At 38.0% G+C, this 22952-nt stretch overlaps 1 protein-coding gene across 4 annotated transcripts in view; it reads right to left on the bottom strand.

Annotated features, from left to right (window-relative positions):
• macrod1 (mono-ADP ribosylhydrolase 1) overlaps positions 1-22952 on the bottom strand; it is a 188455-nt gene that overhangs the window by 12005 nt on the left and 153498 nt on the right. For all 4 annotated transcript variants that reach the window (XM_015037864.1, XM_015037071.1, XM_015038656.1 and 1 more), the window contains 3 exons: positions 7514-7635; positions 3431-3461; positions 588-661 (listed from right to left, as the gene is read on the bottom strand). In XM_015037864.1, coding sequence (XP_014893350.1) covers positions 588-661; positions 3431-3461; positions 7514-7635 — 227 coding nt within the window. The remainder of the gene's footprint in view (positions 1-587; positions 662-3430; positions 3462-7513; positions 7636-22952) is intronic.

Here is a 22952-nt window from a genome sequence, read left to right as displayed (position 1 = left end):
TCCGCTGGTGTTGCGACAGAGCCTCTGGAGATGAGAGAGCTAATAATAACCCCTGACACCAAGCGCCTGTAAGGGGGCGGGGCTTCAGACCTGACAGGTGGAGAATTCAGAAACGACCGATCGGAAAGTTTCCGATTGTCTCCGATCGCATCCTTCTCTCTCCCCCCCTCCAGTCATCTATTCCATCATTTTGTCTTTTCTCTGCTTGTTTTTTCTCCAGGGGGAAAATGCGTGTGTGCATATGTGTGTGTTTTTTTCTGTGCAAGTCAGGCCTGGTCCCGCAAGGAGCCAATTAAAAGGCAGACTTGGCCATGAGCACGAGAGCCACAACTTAGGCGTGTGCGTTTAACTGGGAGGCTGTGTGTGCGCGCGTCGCTGGGTGTTTTTTCGATGTACCCTCTCGCACTTACAAGAAAACAAAAAAACAACAGCTGTGAAAGAAATAATACCTGGAGGAAATGGCAGGGAAAAATTGCCAATCATGCAGGAACACACACTCACACACATACACACACACCCACACACTCACGCACACACACCCACACACTCACGCACACACACACACACGCACACGAGTATAGACCAACCTTGTCATGATGCGCATCAAGAAACTCCCTCACGGCTGCTAGCGCCTCGTGCACCGCCTGTTCAGGTGGATATCCTGCGCAAACACACAATATCAAAAATGTGAGAGAACAGGTGCAGAAACAGATCTGTGTCGTTGCACTTGGCTGATGTTGTGTTTTTTTCTGGAGACAGATATGTTTTTCTCCCCACTACTCTGAGACTCTGTGCGCCGTTTCCTCACTTCGTCTCACCTCGCCTCGCCTAATCCGGAGAGATGCAGACACAACACACTTGTTGGTTGAGAGGAGACAGACGGAGCAGGACTGCCACAAATATTCAGCAGCTGAGACCTTTTACCAGTAAAAAAAAAAAAAAAAAAGCTTCAAAATGTTCATTTTCTGGCCAAACAAACAAATTTAATATGACTAAAAATATAGTTTTACTCCATCTGTGGGAACTGAATCGGAATTAAGAGTTTAATTAGTCGTAAGGCTGCAAAACGACTATTTTAGTAATCAATTAGCATGAAAATGATCCACTTTTTATCCAGTACCATAGTTAAAACATAGACTCCTGCTCTGTTTCACTGCTGCTGTTTGATTGACTGAAGAGTGATGAGCATCAGGCTGGAAACTTGAGCACTTTTAGGCTTCAATGGGAGGCCTGTAACTTATTTCATCCTGATATTTCCTCACTTCACCTTCCGTTTGATTGCGTTCAGATTTTGTTGGAACTATTTTTCATCCTGGTGAATATTTTTTTAAACAAGTTTCTTCTTCAAAAAGAGAAATGTGAAAACAGATTTCTATAAAAAAAAAAAAAAACCTTTCAAACATGGATGCTTTGGAGCAGTAAAGGTCAGACTTTTATTATGGTTTTAAAAGATAGAGAATTTATCTAAAGATATATTTGTTGCATCACACAGGAGATTTATTTCAGTGGGTCGGATCGACTTTCCTTTTCAGCTCCCGTTCGTTTGTGGGTGTCTGACGGCAGAAAAGCTGCCAGTATTTATCATCATTTTTTAATCATCTGACAGGTGAAGAAGTTTGCAGGTGGGGAGTTTATTCAATCTGATCACTGTTCAAGATTAATAATGAAGTCAAATACTTCTAAAGTCGAGAGCAGGGTGACTTCATTGGAGCTTTTCTCACCTTGGAGTTCTTAGCATGACTGACTGGAGAAACAGTCCTAATAGATAACTTCTGATACGAACTCAATCAAATGGTTCAGAAACAGAGTTTAAAACAGCAGCTTTTTAAGTTCCTGTAAGATGTAGCTGCGCTACGGACTAGATTTCAGTTATTTTTCCTTTCTGCTTTCTTTTTTCCACCAAACATGTACCGGTGCTAAAACCAACGCCATAAACTGTAGTTAGCTCTGTTTTTAACCTCATTCAAAATAAAAACCTGTAAAAACTCTGATATTCAGCATAAATAAAAATCAGATGTGAATAACACGAGTTCACGTGCTGCAGACTTTAAGAGCTGAGCTTACGGCCGATATTGTAGCACAACTTGAGCTGTAATTAAACCCCGAAGAAGTTCTTGACATTATCAAATGGCAAACAATGCCGAAAATCAAAACTGTTGCAGAAAATGAAACTGAACTCCAGTTACAAATTAGACATCATTATGAATCTTTGAAAGACTTCATAAGATTTCTTTTTTAGCAATACGTTTAATTTTTCATTCCAGGTGTAGAGGCACTTGAATTCTGCAACTTTGTCTTTTCATAGATTAGAGTGATTTATTGCCTTTTGTGAATGAAGCTAATCTGTAGCTGAGAAGACAGAAAATCATCTGGCATTTTGTTTTACATTTTATTACTGGATGTGGAAATTGAGTCCATCACTGTCCTCCTTCATGCTGCTCTTGACTTAATATCTTTTCAGACATGGAGACGGATAGAAATGTCCACTTGGACAGTCACCTTCTTACCTTTTGCTTCAAATCACATATATTTGTTTTGTAGCAGATCTCTCTTAATAAAGGCATATTAATCATAATAACGCATTTCTTTTTCAACTTGTATAAATACAGAACAATGCCAAGCTTTTCCTCTGAATCCACCAATAACATCTCTGAGTTTTTTATGTTGCCAGGTGACATTATTAAAGCTCTCTCCCTTTTTCCATGGCTGGTTGTCGGATCGGAAATCATTTGAGATAAATTATGAAGCTTTCAAAAGTGTCACTTGTTGTTAGGAAGAGTGGTAAAATAATAAAAGGGTGATACTGCAGTCATCTGTTTGGTGGGATAGTGAAATAAATACAATCTGTGTAGACAACTGTTTCCAAGCTCTGACACCGTCTTTAAAAACTGAACAGAAAACATTTTTGGATTTTCTGCTCTGGTTTACCGCTTAGCTAACATCTTTCTCACGTGTTCTTTGTAGTCGCTGTAACGTTCCTGCAGGGGGAGCTCTAACCCCTGCAGCTCCTCGCTTTCCAAGCAGCTCAGAAGTCTAATCAGGAAAGAGACGAAGTGGTGAGGCGAAACAGGTGCAGCGGAGAAGAAGAGACGAATTAAAAACCAAATTAATCTGGACCTGTTTGTATTCCAGCCGCGGCAGAGAGGTGTCAACCGGAGCTCATAGCACCGACACCCCAGGCTGTGTTTAAGCACTACCCCAAACTCCCTCTTCTGCCAGCGTGAAAGGGATTACAGTCACTCTGACACAATCTCAGAACTAATCTATCATAATCTGCCAGCTATAATCCCAGCGTTAATCTGTAAACCACCTCGGGGTTAGAGGAGACGAGAAGCTCGGCACTCTGGGTAAACGGAGACGGTAACGGAACGCGTTCACACAGACGAACGTTGATGCGTTGCTGTGGTCTGGGGAGGAAACGGATACTGACCGTAGATTCCAGTGGAGATGCACGGAAAAGCCTGCGGAGAAAAGGAGGCAGAGGATTTAATCAGAGACACGTTTCCATTTCAGCTCATATCAGAAAACTATGCTATACATTTTAATGAAAAAAAGATCCTTCATTTTTTTTTTTTAAATATCAGCTTTTTAAACATTTTCACATAAACCATCTACCTAATCTGGTTTTTATTAACTGCATCATATTGGTGGAGCTACAAAGGGAAGCGCCACAGTTTGCTCCTTTATTTTTGGCAGCTATATCACCTCAGGTCACCAATTAGCTTCATCTGACCTGGACTGGAGAATCCTACATTATTTACCAAGCTTATTTACCTTTAAAGCACAGCTTGTGACACACGACTGCTGCATTTTGTTCATAAATAATTCAATTTGTGATGTATGTCTATGAGAAGTAGAAAAAAATCTTGCATTTCAACATAAAACTATTCAAGCATGAACTTTTTATCATCTACTAGAAAAACAGAGTAACATCTGAAAACTCCCATTTGTAGATATGTTCATAGTTATCCTAATATGACTAATTATTAGAGCTAATTTTGTATTTTTCCATTTAAACTACCATGAAAAAAATCTCCTTTTACCCAGACATTAAATCCTTTATATATGAGTGGATACTCTCTCTATTCATCTGAACTACTTAAACAGTTTGGCACAGTTTTATAATCTATACTTTAAACCAGTTGTTAAAATCTGCTGTTTCAGAATAAGGAAAAGACTCATATGTTGGTTCATTCTCAGAACAATTCAAATGGTTTTCTGTTTTAAATTCTGTAATACTTTAGAAAACTCTAATAAACAGAGATTAGCTGTAGCATCTTGTAATTTTGACCTTTCATACTATTCTGGGAAAGTGAGAACAATGTTACTTCATTAACAAATCCTTTTTCAGTCACTATGAATTGGAAAATGAATTTAATGCCCACATAAGGAGGCCTGCAAATCACTAATATGGAGTAAAACCAGTTGTGAAATGAATTTAGATCATTCAAATCAGCGGTCTCTGGTCTAATAATCTTGCATTTCCAAGAAGGCAGATTTTACAACAGCTTTCCATTTCGATGCATTCAGTTTCCAGGCACAGTCACAATAATCTATCTTCACAATAACTTTGCACTGACATCCATTCGTTTTTCATTCATTTCTATAGGCTAACCCTGAAACAATGGGGTCTACCACATTAGGACCAGGCTTTGGTCCCCATAAGGCCCATCAGTCATCAGACGGTTGGTAAATATGCCACAAATTGTCAAACATAGGACAGCTAAACAAGCACACACACACATATATACACACACCTCCACGTGTATGTGGCTGTAACTGTGAAATAAAAACTGCAAGTTCCTAAAAAAAAAGGCTGCAGGCGTCTAACACCTGCTGTTCTTTTTTTCAAAACAAAAACATTATTTCAGAGTAAACAACTCTGTTCACCAATGTCTCATTTTGCTCGAGATGAAAAACCTCTCATGTGGTTTTCTATATAACACCACTACTGCACTGTTTGTCAGTCTGCAGTTTTATCAGGCTTCTCTGCAAGCGGCAACCCATGTTACATCCATCATGTTTGTGTTATTATCGTATAATAACACTCTTGTAAGTAGCGTCGAGGGTCCAGAGTTTATTTTGTTATCCATCTAGCAGAATCTAATCCTCAGGCTCACATTGAACAATGTGATAAAGCTGCTTATGTATTTAATCCATCATCCTGTGTTTCATGTCTCCAACCATATTAATTATAAGGAAACGTATAGAGCAAAAAAACAAGATTTTAAACTCACTTTTCTTTTTAATAGATCCAAAATAGTTGATGTGTTCTAGATAAAGTTAAAGGTCTGAAACAACCAGTGAGGATTTTGCTTATTAACAATTGTTTGTAACCTTTAATATTAAAATGGAGCAATCTCTCTAATTTAACAAGAAGCATCAATCTGAGCTCGATTCTGTTGCTTCCTTATTATAACTGAGACGAAGGCTGAAGGTGCTCAGAAACAGCTAAGTTACACGACTAATTTGTTTTTCAATGTTCAAAGAAAAGCTTTTCTTTATCCTGGAATGCATTCAAGCACCTGATTAACGTATTCAGTTTCATAATTTAATCAGAAAAGCTTTAAATGAATGATAATAATTAAAAAAAAATCCTCCATTTAAAACTTGTAAAACATTTATTCTTCATCAGTCAGGGCTGTCTCATTCAGCACATGCAGCTAATTATCTGCTGAGGGACGAAATAAAGCCTCTTTCACTCTGGTCAGTAATGTCATTGGTACAGATTATTATTCACAAATTATCTAATATTATAATCTAATATAGTACAGTAAATTGTTTTTGAAAAGTCCAGCTTCCCCTAAACATGGGGTCTTAAATAAAAGTTAGAGGTTTGGTCCAGGTTGTCGTTTTGCTCTGTTGTCATAATGAATGAATTTTTATTCCAGTTTGACTTTGATTTAGATTTTGATTTGACTTCTATTCTGTCTGGTTGTACTTTTTCATTTACTGCACATACTTAATGTTAACACTAATCGGGATGTTATAGTCTATGCTTAGAAATTCAGTCAAAATAAGTCCATTTCTAGTGCGTCCTCGTTATCAGCAAGACATTTTTTCCTGAGTCCGTCAAACCAATATTTAGTTTATTTTGTTGCGTTGTTTATTTTCTCTGACGTTTTTCATTCATTGTTTTGTTCTCGTTTTATTTGACTGATTGATTCCCGGCTGCAGGTTGGATACTGACTGCTGATAGGAACTCCAGAGAGCTGTAAATGTGAAAGTGGAAACTGTTTCTAAAAGCAGAGTGTATTAGAAAATAATTACACACAGACATCTTTGGAAGAAGCATGGCAGACTGCCTGAAGCGGCAGGAGCCTGAGTATACAACAATTATGTGACCCCACAGACATATTGTAATTAAGATGACCTCAGCTCAAATGGAGGAAGCTGAAAGCTGAGAAAACTAAGTGCGTGCCAAGAATGCATCTTTGAAACACTCACTGAATAGTCAAAGAAGGCAAAATAAAACAATTTGTCTCACAGATCATCCAGAAAGGCCTCAAACTTATGAACACAGTTACTGTTTTAATCATTTTTAAATATTCCAATCAAAAAAACATCTAAATTATGCCTATCATTAATAAATAAGTGCATAAGGCCACTCCTTGCATACACGGCAATAAAAACCAACATTAAAGAGTTTAACTCTCAGCATTTTAAGGAGAAATAAGTGTAATCCTACTTGAGTTAAAATGACCATGACTGCGGGTGAACCTAAACACGTCTAACAGAACCAAGATGTTCATTAGGATAATTCATGTGCAGCACTGGAACTATAAGTCAATAAGATCCATGTTTAGCAGAACCATGCGAACCCGCAGCCCGCGATGCGAGTCAGGCTGCCAGAAAACTTCACGTTTGGCAGCTTCTCAACCTGCTGTCAGATGCGGCAGCGCCGGCAGATGCCAGGACGCTCTCCCCCCGTCCTGCTCAGATCATTTAACCTGACTGCTGAGCTTTAACACACAGCGACGGCAGATGTGACTCACGACTCCCTCGAGGCCAAACAGAAACATATGACTTGCCGTTTTGTGGATGTGCAGGGATGACTGTTGCATCTGTCTGTGGGTTTGTCAGAAATGAAACGACGCAGCAGCCGCTGATAAATGACGTGTTGGGTTTTATTCCTAACCTCCACACCTCTGCTTTTATTTCATGTTTCTTGTTTTTCTCTGACTTTGTTCTCTGTGAAACCTGCAATCCGGCGTGTTCTATATAACCTAACAATACAACACTCCTACTCCCTTTTTGCTTTCCTCTCTCTGCCTCAGCATGAACAGAGTTTCCTTTGAAAAGACTACATATGATCAATCTTTTTCTCTTTACCTCTGGTTTTCCTGCAGCTACAGATTCTCACCACAAAGTAAACCCTGTAATTTAGTTCTATTGTCCTCTGTTGGTCTCTTACAGATTTCTGGGCTTTCTGTATTTTAACCTCGTCTGTCATCGTTCCTGTCTCCCTCCCTGGCTGCTCCCTGTCAGATTCATCTCATCCAGATGTTCTCACCACAGATCGAGCAGCGTTTTTGGTGGCAGTCTGCAGGCTGTTCCAGTAGCACGACCTCAGAGCTCTCCTCTCCCTCTCGCCAACCCCTCCCTGGGCAATCGGCCCCACGGTGTGGATCACATCTGCAGAGACGGAAACAGAGGTGTGAAGATGCTGCTTTCCTGTTATCTGTTAATAATCCTGAGGAGAAAAAAGAAAAGACAGTCTCCATTGTTTGATGAATGCACCCAAAATCCAAAATGACATGTTTTCTGTGGAAACTCATCTTCTCTCCGGTCCCTAAAGAAGAAACGCGTTTAATGTTGTTTCTATTATATTTAACTCTGACATGCAGGGCATTCAGAGTTTATAAAAACTCAGCATTATTTCCTCACTTGAAAAAACAATTTTACAATTAATCTTAGTTTGTTATCTGCAGTTAACCTGATGTGCAAAGGGGCAGATCTCATCAAAGTGTAACACAAGTGTGTGCATGACTGTGAAACAATATTCACTTTATTTAAGACCTAAATGTTTCAGACAGTAAAACAAATCCTATCAGACACAGATAAATTTGGTAAAAGTATTTTATTATCAACTCACTGATTAAATTGTGTTCAAGTCTGATTGTAACTAGAAATGGACGGCAAATAAAGCTTCACTTTATGATGCAATATCACAATCTGAAAGGCCAGCTTGTCTTATTTACTACAATATTATATCTAAGGTGACACCATGTATTTTGGTAATGTATTTCAAAAGTTGGATGGATTCTAATTGCCTTCAATGCCTTGTTGTTATTAAAACTTACACAGAGGGCTGAAAAAACGAGGCTGTCACCATCGACATCAATATTGAAATCAATCCATTAAGTTTATTCGTATTGCACATTCCAGAAGCAAGGCAGTTCAGAGTGCTTTAAATCACAAAAACACAAAATAAAGAGTTTTAAAACTGATAAACATTCCATTTTGTTCATCATTAGAATAAACTACAAGTGTCTGAGTAAATAAGGTGAAACTGTTTGGAGGCGTGCACTTTCTAAAATTAAAATGTATCAGAAAAAAGCTTTAGATGTGGTAAAATAAGCGATGCGTTTTCTCTGTCTCTCTGTCTTCAGCAGGTTGTGATGTCAAGTAGGCGTCGCTCCACTAACTGCATTGAGGTAATCTCTTTAGCGAGTTTCCTCTCAGGTCTCTAAGATGATTTTTTCCCCCTAATTTGAGGTTCAGATTAAGTGCAGAGTAACTAAATCGAGGTGAACCAGGGAGGTTAGCGGTGGGTGGGAGCGCAGCAGAGACTCTCTGCTCCACGCTGAGCAGGACAGCCGTGCAGATGTGGTTTAACACATGAACGCAGCCGGCGCCACACATTGTGATGAGACTCAGCAGGCCGCTCACAGTGTGAAACCCGCTGCTGTCATAAGACCAAGCCGGACCCACTCTCTTAGAAGAAGAAACTACATACATACAGAAAGAAATGTGGACAAGCAAGAGTATTTTTCACCTCACAAAAGGATTTTTCTTTCCACGCTTTACGGCAAAAATAATTGTTGCATTTGACCACAGATCATGTCCGACACTTGGAGCTTCCGGAAAAAATACTTTTGCTGCTCGCGCGAGTGTTTTCTTTGCCTAAAACAAATAAATCATCTTCCTATTTGGAGATTAAAGATTTCTGATCTTCACAGCCCAGGAGAAATAAGCAGCAACACAATCAGTCAGGCTGAAACTTATTACCCTGTCCAGTAGGAGATAAAGGAAACTAGAGGAAAGGTTATTTTTTTCTGATTTACCTGGAGGCTTGCAGGAATCTCCCCCTAAACAGTGGATATTGACAGGAAGCGAGAGAGGCTTGTATGATGTCAATATTATTTGACTTTGTGATAAACTAATAAAAAGTTGGAGTTCATATGCAGAGGTTTAACCAGGATGCAATTTTCTTTGTCCCAGCTTGATTATATTAGAATTGACCTGGGAGTGATCGCTCCACTCATCCCTGTTCAGTCAAATCATAAATTAAGATGCTTTCTATGAGGAAAATTGTTCCTCATGTCAAACAGTGGAGAAGATGTAACTCTATGTCCTACCTAAATTACTGGGCACTCTCTTTAAGCATTCTTGATCCTTCATCCGGAGGAGTCAATCAGCTAATTGATTACTGATGTCCAATAAAACATGTTCCTGTTCACTTAATCTGACAAGTCGAGAAGATTGATTTGTTTGGTTGAAAGATGAGACACTGCTTACCTCCATTTGTTTAACTGCAGGTAATATTCTGCCGTTAATCAAAGAAACTTCATCTGTTCAGCATTTTCAAAGTCCAGAAAACCTACTGCACTGATATTCAAACAAGTAGTTTTTAAACTGACTTTTCTGATACAATAATCTATAAAACCACATCTGCACTGGCATGTATGGAGAGATGATGCAACATTTAGAATAGCAGAGGGCAACCGCTTCATTTTATGAACAGAAATTGGGCAGTTTTATAGGGAAAAAGACTTTTCCATAAGAAATATGGAAATGGACATAGAGGCGCTTATTGGCAACACTAAACGATCCCAATAGATCCTCTATGCAAGGAAAGTGGATGAGATTTGTGAAAGCTGTGTTTTTCTGTTTAAAGGCAGCTTGACTATGATTATCAAAGTGCAGAAATTTGGCTTCAAGGAGAAGAACAACGTCAGGCTGAGGTCAAAGGACGCAGCATTCATGTCATGGTTAAATTAATAATCTCAATTAGCAACCCGATCAACCAGGAGGTCATTGTGCTTCTAAAACAACATTTTACTGAGGGTTTTACTTTGTATGTGTTCTGTATTTTTAAAAAAATCAGTAAATACTCTCTACAAACTTCCCTCCTGCATGTTTTTCTCACCATAATTTGAATTAGATCAGACTAGCTTTCCACAACAAAAATACAAGTGTGATATTAAAGTGCAAGAAACAAAAACAAATGCATGGAAGCGTACTACAAACTTATAATAATAAATAAACAGATAATTATTTCTGTTTCTCCAGTTCCAAATCAGCATGTTTTCAGCTCTAGTTATCTGCTACTTTTGCTCTCCTTGACCTAAAGAGGCTGACCGATGCATAAACTGATGAAGTTTGGAGGTAAATTTTTAATCACTGTATTGTTGAAACAGCTTTGGTTGATGACGCAGAACTGAATAGTTTTTGTTCATTGAACAATTGATTGTATACAAGCACTCAGACTTCCCCAGCAACCAGTAAGTATAGCATTAGCTTGAAGTGGCTTTTTGAAGCCAAACATCAGGTTGTGGGACTAGAAAAAAAATTACAGATGGACTGACAGAGGTAGATGGTGTTAAAGCATCTTTTTGACAGCTGCACTACTGGAGTGCAGTTATGGTAAATGGACTTAACTTATATAGTGCTTTTCTTGTCACACTGACCACTCAAACCACTTTACATTAGCACTCAAACACACACACGCACACACACACACTTATCCATTGATACACATTTATACACTTGGGGTTAAGTGCCCAAGGGTCACATCGACACGTGACAGGAGGATGTTAGAATCGAGCCAACAACCTGCAGATTGCAAGGCATTTACCCACTTCATGTACTGAAATATGTAGAAGAGAGATTTTCTGCTGCTTCCCTTCACTTTAACCATGCCTACATAATTACAATCTGATGTTGGAGTTGGGGAGAAAGAAGTGAGCAGCAGTGGTGTAAATGTACAAAATAACGTGAATGTTTTCAGATTTTAAGTTTTCTGAATGTTACAAGCAATCAGTCACCTTTTAGGTTGTAGACGATATCGTCGTCTTTCCTAATTCCCTTTTTTCACCTCAGAAGTGGCTTATAGTACAACACAGACATCTATAGAAATGCTGCCCGTTTTCAAAGTGAAAGGTTGTTTAACCTTTAAACAACCAGTGGCACTGAGACACTCACGGATTAAAATGTGCTAGGTTCAGTTTGATTAAACACCGCCCCCCCCCAAAAAACAACAACCAAAATCCAACAAATTCTCTCAAATTTCAGAGGTAAAAATGTTGTGCAGTCAAGTCATGCGTCTTGATCCGTTTATCAGCAGCAAACAAGGAGCACTTTCTCAAAACGTGTGGGTGCAAACTGCTCACCGAATGTGCAACACATGTCAAACTATGTAAAGTTGAACTATAAGCCACAGAAAAACAAAAATTTCTCTTTTTTTTTTTGTTTTAACAGAACCCGCCCACCTCTCTTCTAATGTCAAAAGTCAACACCTGGGTTGAGTAAAGTGTTAAAACAAATTCAGTTGATTTTTTTTATTATTGCCATCTGTAGCGTGATATCTTGGTCAAACAACAAAACATGTTAAAACTATTTAAACCTCGATATTTGATACATTGGAGTCTAATATGTTTGGTATAACTGTCAATTATCCACAACAAGAATTAAGGAATATATGACTTATATGACATAAAACCCATTTTCCACTTTCTAACAAACTATCAGGGCTGTTTTATCTTCTGGTTGATTGTTCTAAGGTTGTTTTTCGACAACAATCAAAGGCATTTGCTGATATTTACTGACTGATACTGAAGTTTATCTGGGACGCAGCTAAGCAGATGCTTAATTCAATCACCTGCTGAGTTGTTGAAGCCCTTTCCCTTTCCCAAATGTTTTTCTGTATGTGTAAAACTTCCCAGATGGCGGTGTGGAAAAAGATTCTCACGCGTTAAGTTTATGTGATGCTCAAGAGAGCGCACTTTCAGAAATGTTTTATTGTCATCAGCTAGCTGTTTTTGCCACCTTTAAGACCAGAAGGCTGTCCGGTCAAATCAGGACTTGTAACAGTTTATGTTCACTCTCTAAAATTATATCAACCATAGCTCTGCTCTATAATGTCTGTCAATGGTGTTATTTTCAAGCCCACTCCAAGTGACTCATGCCAGTTTAGCACCTATATAGACACCCATCTGTGAAGGACGGAAAGTCTGAGGGCAAAAGCTTAAAACCATCAGAGTAGTAAATTCTTCATAATGTACAAAGCTTGTTTCTTGAGGGATCTGACAATAATTTGTCACGTAAAACAAAATATTGTTGGATCTGTTTTGCTGTGTTTGAAAGACAACATGGCAAAAGTTAGAAAAGCAGATTAAGATATGAAAGGGATGGGCTGCAGATGCACAGAAGATGCATCATAAATAATACAAATCAGAAAACTGATGTTATGCTGATTGGTCATACTTTACTCAACAGATCAGAACCGCTGGGCTCCATGGCTCTGCAGTTCACTATAATTGATTCAAAAGGTTAGCCAGTATTAATAGTTCACCTCTTTAAAGTGGGATTAACATTTTATCAAAATAATGCGAGTTTTGTTTCAGAGAAAACATCAAACCTTTATCAACCTGAATTATGTCTAAAATGTCCTACATTGGTTCCAAATGTGAAGAAATCAACTCATTTTGTAAGACTTCCTGTCCTGTCACAAATATAGCATGTGTGCTTTGGGATGAAGGGAGTCAAATTTACAGTGTAAGATCAAAGTGAGTTACCGGCACGTAAAATCGTGGTTTCTTTCACAGTGTCCTTTTTAGATAACTACTGGTCACCAAACCGTCTTGGGATGAAAGTCTGATGCTCCGTCTATAATCTGTAAGTCCTTTCAAATAATTATTTGCTGAATTATTTAGAAAAAGGGTTTGATGCTTAGTGGATGAAGTGTCATAAAAAAGTTTAAAAATTGATGTCATTAAAACCTGTTTTTGTGGGATAAATAATTACTTTAAAAATACAATAATGGACGTAATTTGAGGTAATGAGTGTCAGGAAATTAACACTAATTTACCACCATTATGTTTTCTGTGCTGGCAGGTGGAGGATGGATAAGTGTGGTGGACAAGCAAGGAGTATGATACGCTTTCAAATTTCAAGTAGCTTCAGCTAATGATATTCTGTCTGGTAAAAACCCAGACTGTATACCAAACAAAATGTTAGAAAGTCACAGTCACCATTATCTGGTCATCTTTATATGATTGGTACGATTGCTCATTTTTGAGAAAAGCAAAAAAAAAAAAACAAATATTTAAGGTTTCACATTAAATATTATTGTGAATTTTTTAATTTTCAAAAGAAACAAGCCAGAAAACGGGATTCAGCCTTTCTCCAAACTAGTGGGAGCTACATCTCATACCACCTGTCCTTTTTAACAAACTACATCTGTGAGAAATGTGTGAGCATTTAGGCTGACGGATAAAAGCCAGGTGCTGCAGGGGCGAAGCACTTTCCCATCATTCAGTCTTTGGTCAGCGGCGCTCAGTATCCAGGTAGAGACGCTGTGTTGCTATGGCGCTGGCCGCGGATAGAGACAACATCTCTGAGGCTTCACTTTCAGCTCGTTTCAGCTTAAACAACGGCGCTGTGGTTTTTATTCAAACAGCAAAATCAATACAGACAGAAAATGAATGTGTAAATACACGGCTAGATAAAAGTTTCAGGGATTTAACTCGAATCGATCTTAAAATAAATATTGTGCCCCTGATTTCAACTCAAAACAGTTTTAAAGTCTAAACAGCTTAGATAACGTTGGAAACTCATTACTTGGTGAATTATCAGTGATGATCATTGAACCAGCCTTGTTTGTTTTGACTGACAGCTGACAGATTCTCTTATATATATATTTATCACAACATTAATCACTTCCTATAACATTTATATGTGTTACTTGCTTTTTTAATTCATATTTTTAATAAAGACTTTTAGGAATCACCAAGAGAGTGGGTTTCTCGCCACTTCTGCTGCATTTTGATCAAATAATAATCGAGGTCAGTTGCCTTATTTTTCTCTTTTTGCAGATGGTTAGAAGCAGTAATACTAAAATAAGCAGTTTAGATGCCAGAGTTGGCTTTAGTGATAAATATGTAATACTTTTTCTAAACTCAGCAGAGAAACTGTGATGCAAAAATAACCGAACATAAACCACAACATGCAACATCACTACAATATGTATATATAACTAGATAAAACATTGTTACTATGATACCGGGGTTTAAAAATATGACAAAAGTAGCAACTCAATGGCACTGCTTCAGTGTTATGTTAAAATTAGAGGAGCTATCCACCAAAGAAACACAAATGTTAGCAAGAAGGAGTGGTTAAAATACGCTGAGGGAAATTACAAAGCAAAGGTTTGTGAAATTTGCTTTAAAAAAAACTAAAATATTGCACCTATTCTTTTAATAAGAAGAATCCAACGCAAGACACAAGACTTATTTAAAATAAAATTACCCACCAATCAAGCAAAAAAGAAAAGCCAAACCAGCAACAACCTTCAAACCTGAGGATGCAGAAATACGTCTGCTGTAGTGAAGCTCTAATTAGACAATTTAATCCCTAAAGTTGCTCGAAAGTATATGAAGTGTAGTGCTATCAAGTCGGATTCCTGTTTTGTCTTTTCCTCGTCTTTCAGCGGTCGACTTTGGAAATCAAATTGCTTTTCTTGCTACAAGTGCCACTTGAGGGTTTTCTTTCATCTTCATTCGATCCAAAATGCATCACCAGATTCAAGCACACACACATTTATTCTGCTGTTTGGCAACAGGCAGTAAGGTCCGGCTTAAATTAGTACCTAAAACTAACAAACCAGTGAGTGGTAGAGACAACAACGGGTTGGCGAGCGGCAGAGAGAAGCAGCTCACCTGGAACACAACACACTGCGAGAGCTAGCCAGCTTTACGCTCCATATTGACTGGAAAATAATTGGCAACCCTGCCGCCTTGCAGCACTGCTTGTCAAGTTGCTATTATGCGTGTTATTTCTGTCGAGGGTCACTGGTACAGAGAGGCATTATTCACTGGTACAGAGAGGCATTATTTTAATAATTTAAAAAGTTTTTCAGTCACCTAATAATTTTTTTTTAAGTTATCCGTCAATGTGTTTATAATCAGAAATAAAGATGAACTGAATCATAAGGTCAGACATCGCTCACTTCTCCACTAAGGTCAGGTAATAAAAATCTCATATTCAATTTATTTCACACATAATGATACATTTCAAGCATAAAATCTCATTTCTTGATGAATATGGCTGATAGGTAATGAAAACAGAGCATCAGAACAGGAAATATGAAAGACTAAAGATAATAAAAACTGATTTCCCAGGAAAAGTTGAGATTCTCAAGGGCCACATTTCATTCTTTCATAATGTAAAAACATTATGAGTCTTTCAGTTAATAAAATTTATACACACATTATTACAGCACTGTCTCCCTCACACAGACAGGCGGAGACGTCAGAGCGCAGGAGAGGCCCAGAACAAGCTCTTTAATCCAACCCTCTGAGACCTGGAGGCCATTAGGCTGGAAGATTCATCACAGTGTTTGGGACGGCTTGAAACAAACCCACTCGTCTTATTTCCAAGTTGGACTCTGACAGGCGAAGCCAGAAAGGCTTCCTCTGTCCGATCCGCCAATTCGCTTTCCAGGAATATTTGATGTTGGAATTATTATCATTTTAGTTGTGAGTATTGACAAAATAATTCTGCCAGAAAACCACAATCAATGTTTAGTGAGCGATGAAGAACCAGCTCATTAGTACCTGGTGCTGGAGCAGAGCTAAGTCTACAAAAAAAAAAAAAAAAAACGTTGAAAGCTCTTTAAACACAAACTGGGAGATTTTAACAGATTTGTGTGACAGACGCAGGTTTTACCCATCAGTCAGTTTAAATCTAATGAAACCTCACACTTTCACTGTTTAGCAAGTCATTACTGATTAATTAGTGTTTCATTTTCTTAAAATCGATCTAAACCTCAGTTTGGTTTCACAAGCTGAAGGTTTAGGAACAAGAATTCATAACAACCCAGAAACATACGGCGACTTAGATAAAGCAGGATATCAAATTAAATATCCATTTACTTCTGTAGAATTGCCGATGTTGATGAATATTTTAAAATTTGATTTACCTCTGGAAAAGAAAGTGATGTTACGTTAAAATATAAACAAAAATATGTAAGTTTGTAGAGTTTGCCTCATTCCTCACAGGATTTTCTTTCTCCTGATTTTCATCCGGTTCCTGGTGAATTTGAAACTTTCTTTTCAACTTGAGTTAAAGTTCCAGGGTCCAAATCTGTTTAAACTTCAATTGATCTTTACGGACGGTCTCATGTTTTACTCGATGCATAATAAAAATGAACGGATGATTTGTTGATGGTGCGTTGCCATGGTTCTGCTGCAGCAACGCAACTTCTGACCACGACAGCTCAGACTTTATGCTTCACAGTTGATATGAGGGATTTTTTCCGTGAATCCTGTGTGGGAGTTATGGCATCATGTTGTCTGAGTTGATGTCTAATTGATATCTACATCTGGCCAAAGAATAATATTGAAGAAGTGCAATTTCTTCAGTATTATTATAGAAGTCCTAATTTTTTTGTCAACTTCCTCTCTGGAAAACTTTCTGCCTGCACAGACATGAACTTTCATAGCAGCGTCTTGCTGTAGGTCCCATTTCAGTGCATTTGGAGATTTCTTTTATGGTTTGCTGTCGGGGTGAACTTGTTTGGACCAGTCTGGTTATGCTGAAAGTGTCAAAGACTTTCCATAAAGTGGGACAGCTGATTTGTAATTTTAATGACGTAAAATCACTTTCCAGACTCACAAGCTGTTTAAGTCTGAAAGTTTGAACCTAACAGATAAAATCTCCAACATGCTGAGTAACCACATCCTCATCATGTTGACCTGAAGCCATTTTATGTGTCATTATAGCCATTTGAAGTGGGAATGAATGTGGCTGTGTCCTATTTTATTATGCATTTAATGAAATGTTTTAAAACATTTTGTGCAGATTTAATTGTTTGGTTATATTACTTGAGATTTTTGGACTTGCTAAAAGTGATATTAAATATGAGTTTCCTAATTTCTTTCAGATGATTATAACTGGAATTGTCAGAGTGACTGCAACATGAGAAATCTGACACAAATTCAGCTTGTTTGCCCCTGAGAAACTTTTCCATCCGAGACTGAAATATATTCCAGCCTGAACTGATTTGCATCAGACTGATCACTTGTGATTTGGTTTCAATTCTCTTGTTTTCCTTTTCCCACAACATTACATAAATGTTTTATTAATATCCAGACAAAACTTTTGACGGTGCAACAAACAGAAACAATGTTTTAGTTGTTTGTTTACAGAGTTTGGGGCTTGTCGAGTCTAAACTTTTTTTTTTTGCATCTTACTTCTTGGTGAACTTTTCCTCACTAATAAACTTCTTTCTACACAACAATCCCAGTTATAATTTCTGAAGGAACACAAGGCAGTAGTAACATCAGATAAACTCATATTACATGAAAAACAAACAGTATTCACAACAAGCAACAATAAAAACAGAGCAGATCTGGTTTGTTTTTCCATAATCAGAAATCTGCGATATTTAAATGGAGACAGACAATTCACTGTGGTGATCTGTGAAGGTAAAAGAGTCAAAGGAGAAGAAGAGAGGCGTGACGTTACATCACTAAAAACATCTCTGGCACCTCCATGTTTTAAACTAAAACAGTGAAGGGAAAGCAAACGTAATTACACCAATAAACATGTTTATATATCCCTGATAACAGTCGACTTGATATCACCAGCTGAGTTCATAATTGCTATTTTAAACAACAGTCAGTGTTTGTGCTCCAGATTCCTGGACTCACGTTGCAACATTTCAAACAGGACTCATTAACACCAGCAGGTAATATAAAAAGACCTGTCAGCGTTTATGAACAAAGAACCTGCAGATCCAGCTGTAAATAGCACAGAGCCACACAGTGCACCGACCCATATATAATGATAAGACGGGCAATATTATATCAAAATGTGATGAAAAGAGACAAAGAGTTGATGTTAAAGCTCAGTTGCTGTTTTTTATTGAATTAGGCAGAATAAACGCAAAACTAACACCAGTTTTCTCACAACTGTCTAAACATGAGACTCACATGACTGGCTGTGTTTTCTCCATGCACTAAAAAAGTTTTTTTTTTTTTTATTGTCCACCAGCTATAAAGTGATTCTGGCAATAGAAACAAAAAGATTTTGTTATTTTCTTATATCAACCTTTAATATCTGGTGTAAAAGCCGTAAAATGTAAACTTTTCAATCACAGCCTCCTCTGGAGTTAACATTTAAAAATAAATGTCCCTCTTGGTTCAGTTTCACTCTCTTGTACGTTACTTTATGCCTTTTTCCTCATTTCTGCCTGACTGCTGTTTGAGAAAAATATTACAAAACCCTGAGATAAACTAAATGGCTCCTAACTGGGAACCAGTAGACTGAAATATGAGATTTTATGGAATAGACCAACACAAAGTAGAGCATAATTTGACAAAAACTGTGGCAACATGCAGCTCTAGAGAAACTAAGATACCACTGCACTGAACCCCATTGATGGTTATTCCACCAAATATTTATTTCTGAGTTAAAACATTAGCATTGCTGTTTCGAAATGCACATACATTTGTTTTCTTTGCATTATTTAAGATCTGAAAGCACTGCATCTTTTTCGTTATTTTGACCATTTCTCATTTTCTGCAAATAAATACTAAATATTTGCTTGGAACTTTGTAGACATGTTGTCAGTAGTTCACAGAATAAAAGAACAATGTTCACTTTACTTATGAAAGGTAAAATCAGAGAAACTGATCATTTTAATTGGCCTCTCAATTTTTTCAAGAGCTGTATGTTAGAGACAAAAAAAACAAACATTTCATGTGTTTATTTGTTAAACATTTTGAGAATCATGTATTGTTTCCATTCCACTCGACAACTACGTATTACTTTGTGTTGGCTTCTAATATACAATGCCAATGAAAGTGGATTTGAATACTTTTGCAAGGCATTATACTTCATTAGCCTATTAGGAGTTTAAAAAAAAAAAAAAAACTTCTAAAACCTGAGATTCCTAAAAAAAACAAACAAAAAAAAACAAAAACACAGGAGACAAACCTGACAAGAACTCCCCCCTTTGTTGTCCGACATTATCGGCAAATGCACACTTGAAGGAAGGAAACAAGCAAACATCACTCCATGTGTGAAACAGATATGCCCAGATCCATACAGGAAATCTTCAGGCGGCCTCGCTGAGCAAAGTGTTTGCCTTTTCCCTGCTGCTCTGATCTGTGAAGCTGTATGTTTCACCCTTCCTGCAATCATTAGATAGTAGACAAGGAGCTTTATTGCTATGGCAACTTATGAAAAAACTACATGCTCTGATGCCTACGAGTCCGCTTCAGTCGAGAAGGGTTTGGATGAAGACACGCTTCAGAGCGTTCTATAAGAGAGCTGTTTTCAGGGGCAGATTCAAGGAAACGTGTCTGAGTTTTGTGACAGCCGTTCATCAAGCTTTTCATTAATGAACAAGAGTGTATCCCCTGAGAAATCACTTAGCCTGAGAGCATGAATCCTCCTCACATAAAAGAAATACAAAGCACCAGTAAAAGTGTGTTTATGATGTATTAATAAGGAGTATTCGACATAAACATCTCCTGTTGCACAGATTATCAGAGAGCTACGCTATGTGGCCTCTTTTATACTGTATAAAATCTGAGATAATTATCCAGAGCACTGACAGAGGAGATTTAATGACTTCTTCACACTCCAAGAACAATCACCAGCTCAGTGGTGTAAAAACTCTTATCCAACTCGATTTTCTTTTTGGTAGACTCTTAATAAAACAGAAGGCTTTGCTGGAGCACAAGCCTGTGTGTGTTAATGTGTTGGTGGCTCATGTGAGCGGCAGATCATTACCACAGCTCCTCAGCAGTGACGATCCCTCCAGAGGAGCCGCCGTGTTAATTAAGATAAACATTTGGATGCTGTAATGGGACGTTCGCTGCTGATGACCCTGATGCCTTCCCTGTGACGCTGCTCTCCTTTAACGATCTGAAGCTCAGCTTGGTGCCTGGGTAAACATCTTTGATTTTATTTTTGCATATTTCTGTGGTGTCCTAATAAAAATAAGTAAAAAAAAAATGAAATGGAATCAAAAACAACGAACAATTTGTTTGAGAATGTCAGCTATTAATTCACTGTGTCATGCTGGATGTCTACATCGTGTCTGAGTGTCCGCCACAAAACTTAATACACATTACAGGATAAAATAGCCTAAAGCTATGAAATGTCAACTCCAGCATGGCTGCAATAAATCAAATACAGAGCTCATTATTTATGTACTAACAATTAAGAAGCCTGAATATTTAATACATTATGAATGTCAAATAGAAATAAACAAGGATAAGACTAAAATGTGACTAAAAAAAGTGTCTATAAGACTTTAAAACTCTGTCATTAACTGGATATTTACTGATATTTCCATGTAACATGCATTTAAATGTATCAGATCATCAGACAAAATTGCTAATTCCTGACAAAAATAACCAAAGTTCTTACAAAGCATCCATCTTCACTCATCCATCCTCTTGACCTGCTTATCTTTGCAGCGTCTACAGGTGGGGCACACCTGTCTCGATTAAACCCCACCTCTCCACTGAACTACCACGCACACACTCATTCGATTTAAAGTCCTTTAAGGTCTTCTGACCCTAAGTATTTCTGATCTTAATATCGCCTCAATCTTTAAAACTCTATCCTGCTTTGAATGTACAGTTTGGATGCAGCCAAAGTCTCTATTTGAACTCCGCTGACGCACACAGCAGGCAGAAGCAAACATTCACACTCAGCAGTGTGGGAAACAAAATATTTTAATTCAAAAGTTTCAGGAATCAGAAAATATGAATTCATCAAAAAGATAAATCAGTGTCTGGATGTTACAGGCCGTGCCGTCAATGATCCTGAGGCCCTCGATTCTATCAGGACGCTACCCTGCTGCCGCCGCGCCGGATTCATGCTAACGCTGACCCTTTCCTCTGGGAACAAATGATTTTCCAGATGTCCCAAACAATCAGGCAGACGATTCATCAGAGAAAATAACTTTGTGCAGTCCAGCCAGTACTTCCTGCAGAATTTCAGTACAGGTCCTTGACGCAGAATAGCATCTTTACTGCGTTTCTCATCAAAAAGCCGTTGACTCACTGTGCGGCGGCACTGAAGTTTTAATCCCGCCATCTCAAGGACACAAGATCACACTTCGCATCTGACTCTGTGTTTTACATAATGTGGTCATCATCTAAGCAAGTCTGCCGTAGATTTTACTTCGATTGTTGAAAATTCATGAGCACATCTTCTCTCACAATGAATGTATGTCACGCAGGAGTTCCTCTGCTGCAGAATCTCTAACATCGCAGCAACGACTCAAAAACAACAAATTAAAATCCTCTCTCTCTGTCAGCTACATACCGATTATTAAACCTGTTTATTTAGTTTACAGCTAGTTTTAGGTGGTTTTAGCTGTTTTGCATGTCATTCTGCTCCAGATTGGCGGCTGGCCTGAGCCACCAGCACACAACACCTGCAATGCAGTGAAAGGTTTCTGCTATATTTTGGCAGATTTATGTCGTGTTGAAGAGATCCAGCGCCGTTATAAAACTTAAAAATCTCACTGAAATTCTCTTTCTCCTACTTTCCCTCTCTGTGGATGTAAGCTGTCTGACAGACGAGATCACAAAGCGACTTTTATGAGGCGAGGTGGACTCAAAAATTTAACTATTATCTCAAATATTTTTTTAAACTTGCTATTTTAAAAAAGTACATTGATAATTAAAGTGATTAAAATTAGACTGCACGGAGTAATCTGACTTCTTTGGGTCAAAGAACTGGAAACAGAAGTTTGCATCTGCACTTGCTCCAATGTTCAGGTGATAAAGTTTTAATATAAACACACACACAGGCTAAACGGCAGCAAAACATTACCAAAAACTCACACTGAGCTTGTTCCACTGAAGGTTAAGCTTCTTCAAAGTAGTTCTGACCATTTTAAGTTATTCTGTGAATGGTGGCATAAAACAGGGACAGATTATGTTGCGTTATCTACACGTATAATTATACAAGTAAGAAGGTAACGGCCTGAGTAATGATTCAATATTCAGTATCTGATTTTTATTAAACTAAAAATGCATCACCGATTAGCTTAGTTTTTTCCGTATTTGACCTGCCGATCACCGATCAAAGCCAATCAACGGAGAGTTGATCGAGCGCTGGCTGAATAATTACTGCATGTCTAATGCCTAGCAGTGATTTACTTACATTTGAGGACTGTTTTGATGCAAAGCAATGACAACTACAAGATTTTTTCTTCAGAAATAATGATTGCTGATACAAGAAAGCAATGATTGTGTCTATATCTGTCTGTCTTTGGTGGGTTAATTACATTCAGCTGCTTCTGACTGCAGAGCAAACAGTAGCATAAAAAGTTGATTGTAAGTTAACACTATTTGTAGTGAATTTATGGACATAAAACCACAAAATAAATAGGAAAAAAAACATTAGGTGACATCCATTCCCCCCCCCCCCCCCCCCCCCCAAACCAAAAAACCAACAACCATATCACAACCAAATCC

This window comes from Poecilia latipinna, unplaced genomic scaffold (assembly GCF_001443285.1).
Source record: "Poecilia latipinna isolate Pla-1442-1.1 unplaced genomic scaffold, P_latipinna-1.0 Scaffold0, whole genome shotgun sequence".
Lineage (NCBI taxonomy): Eukaryota > Metazoa > Chordata > Actinopteri > Cyprinodontiformes > Poeciliidae > Poecilia > Poecilia latipinna.
The sequence above is the reverse complement of the archived record's forward strand: the minus strand, read 5'-3'. Positions and strand labels throughout refer to the sequence as shown.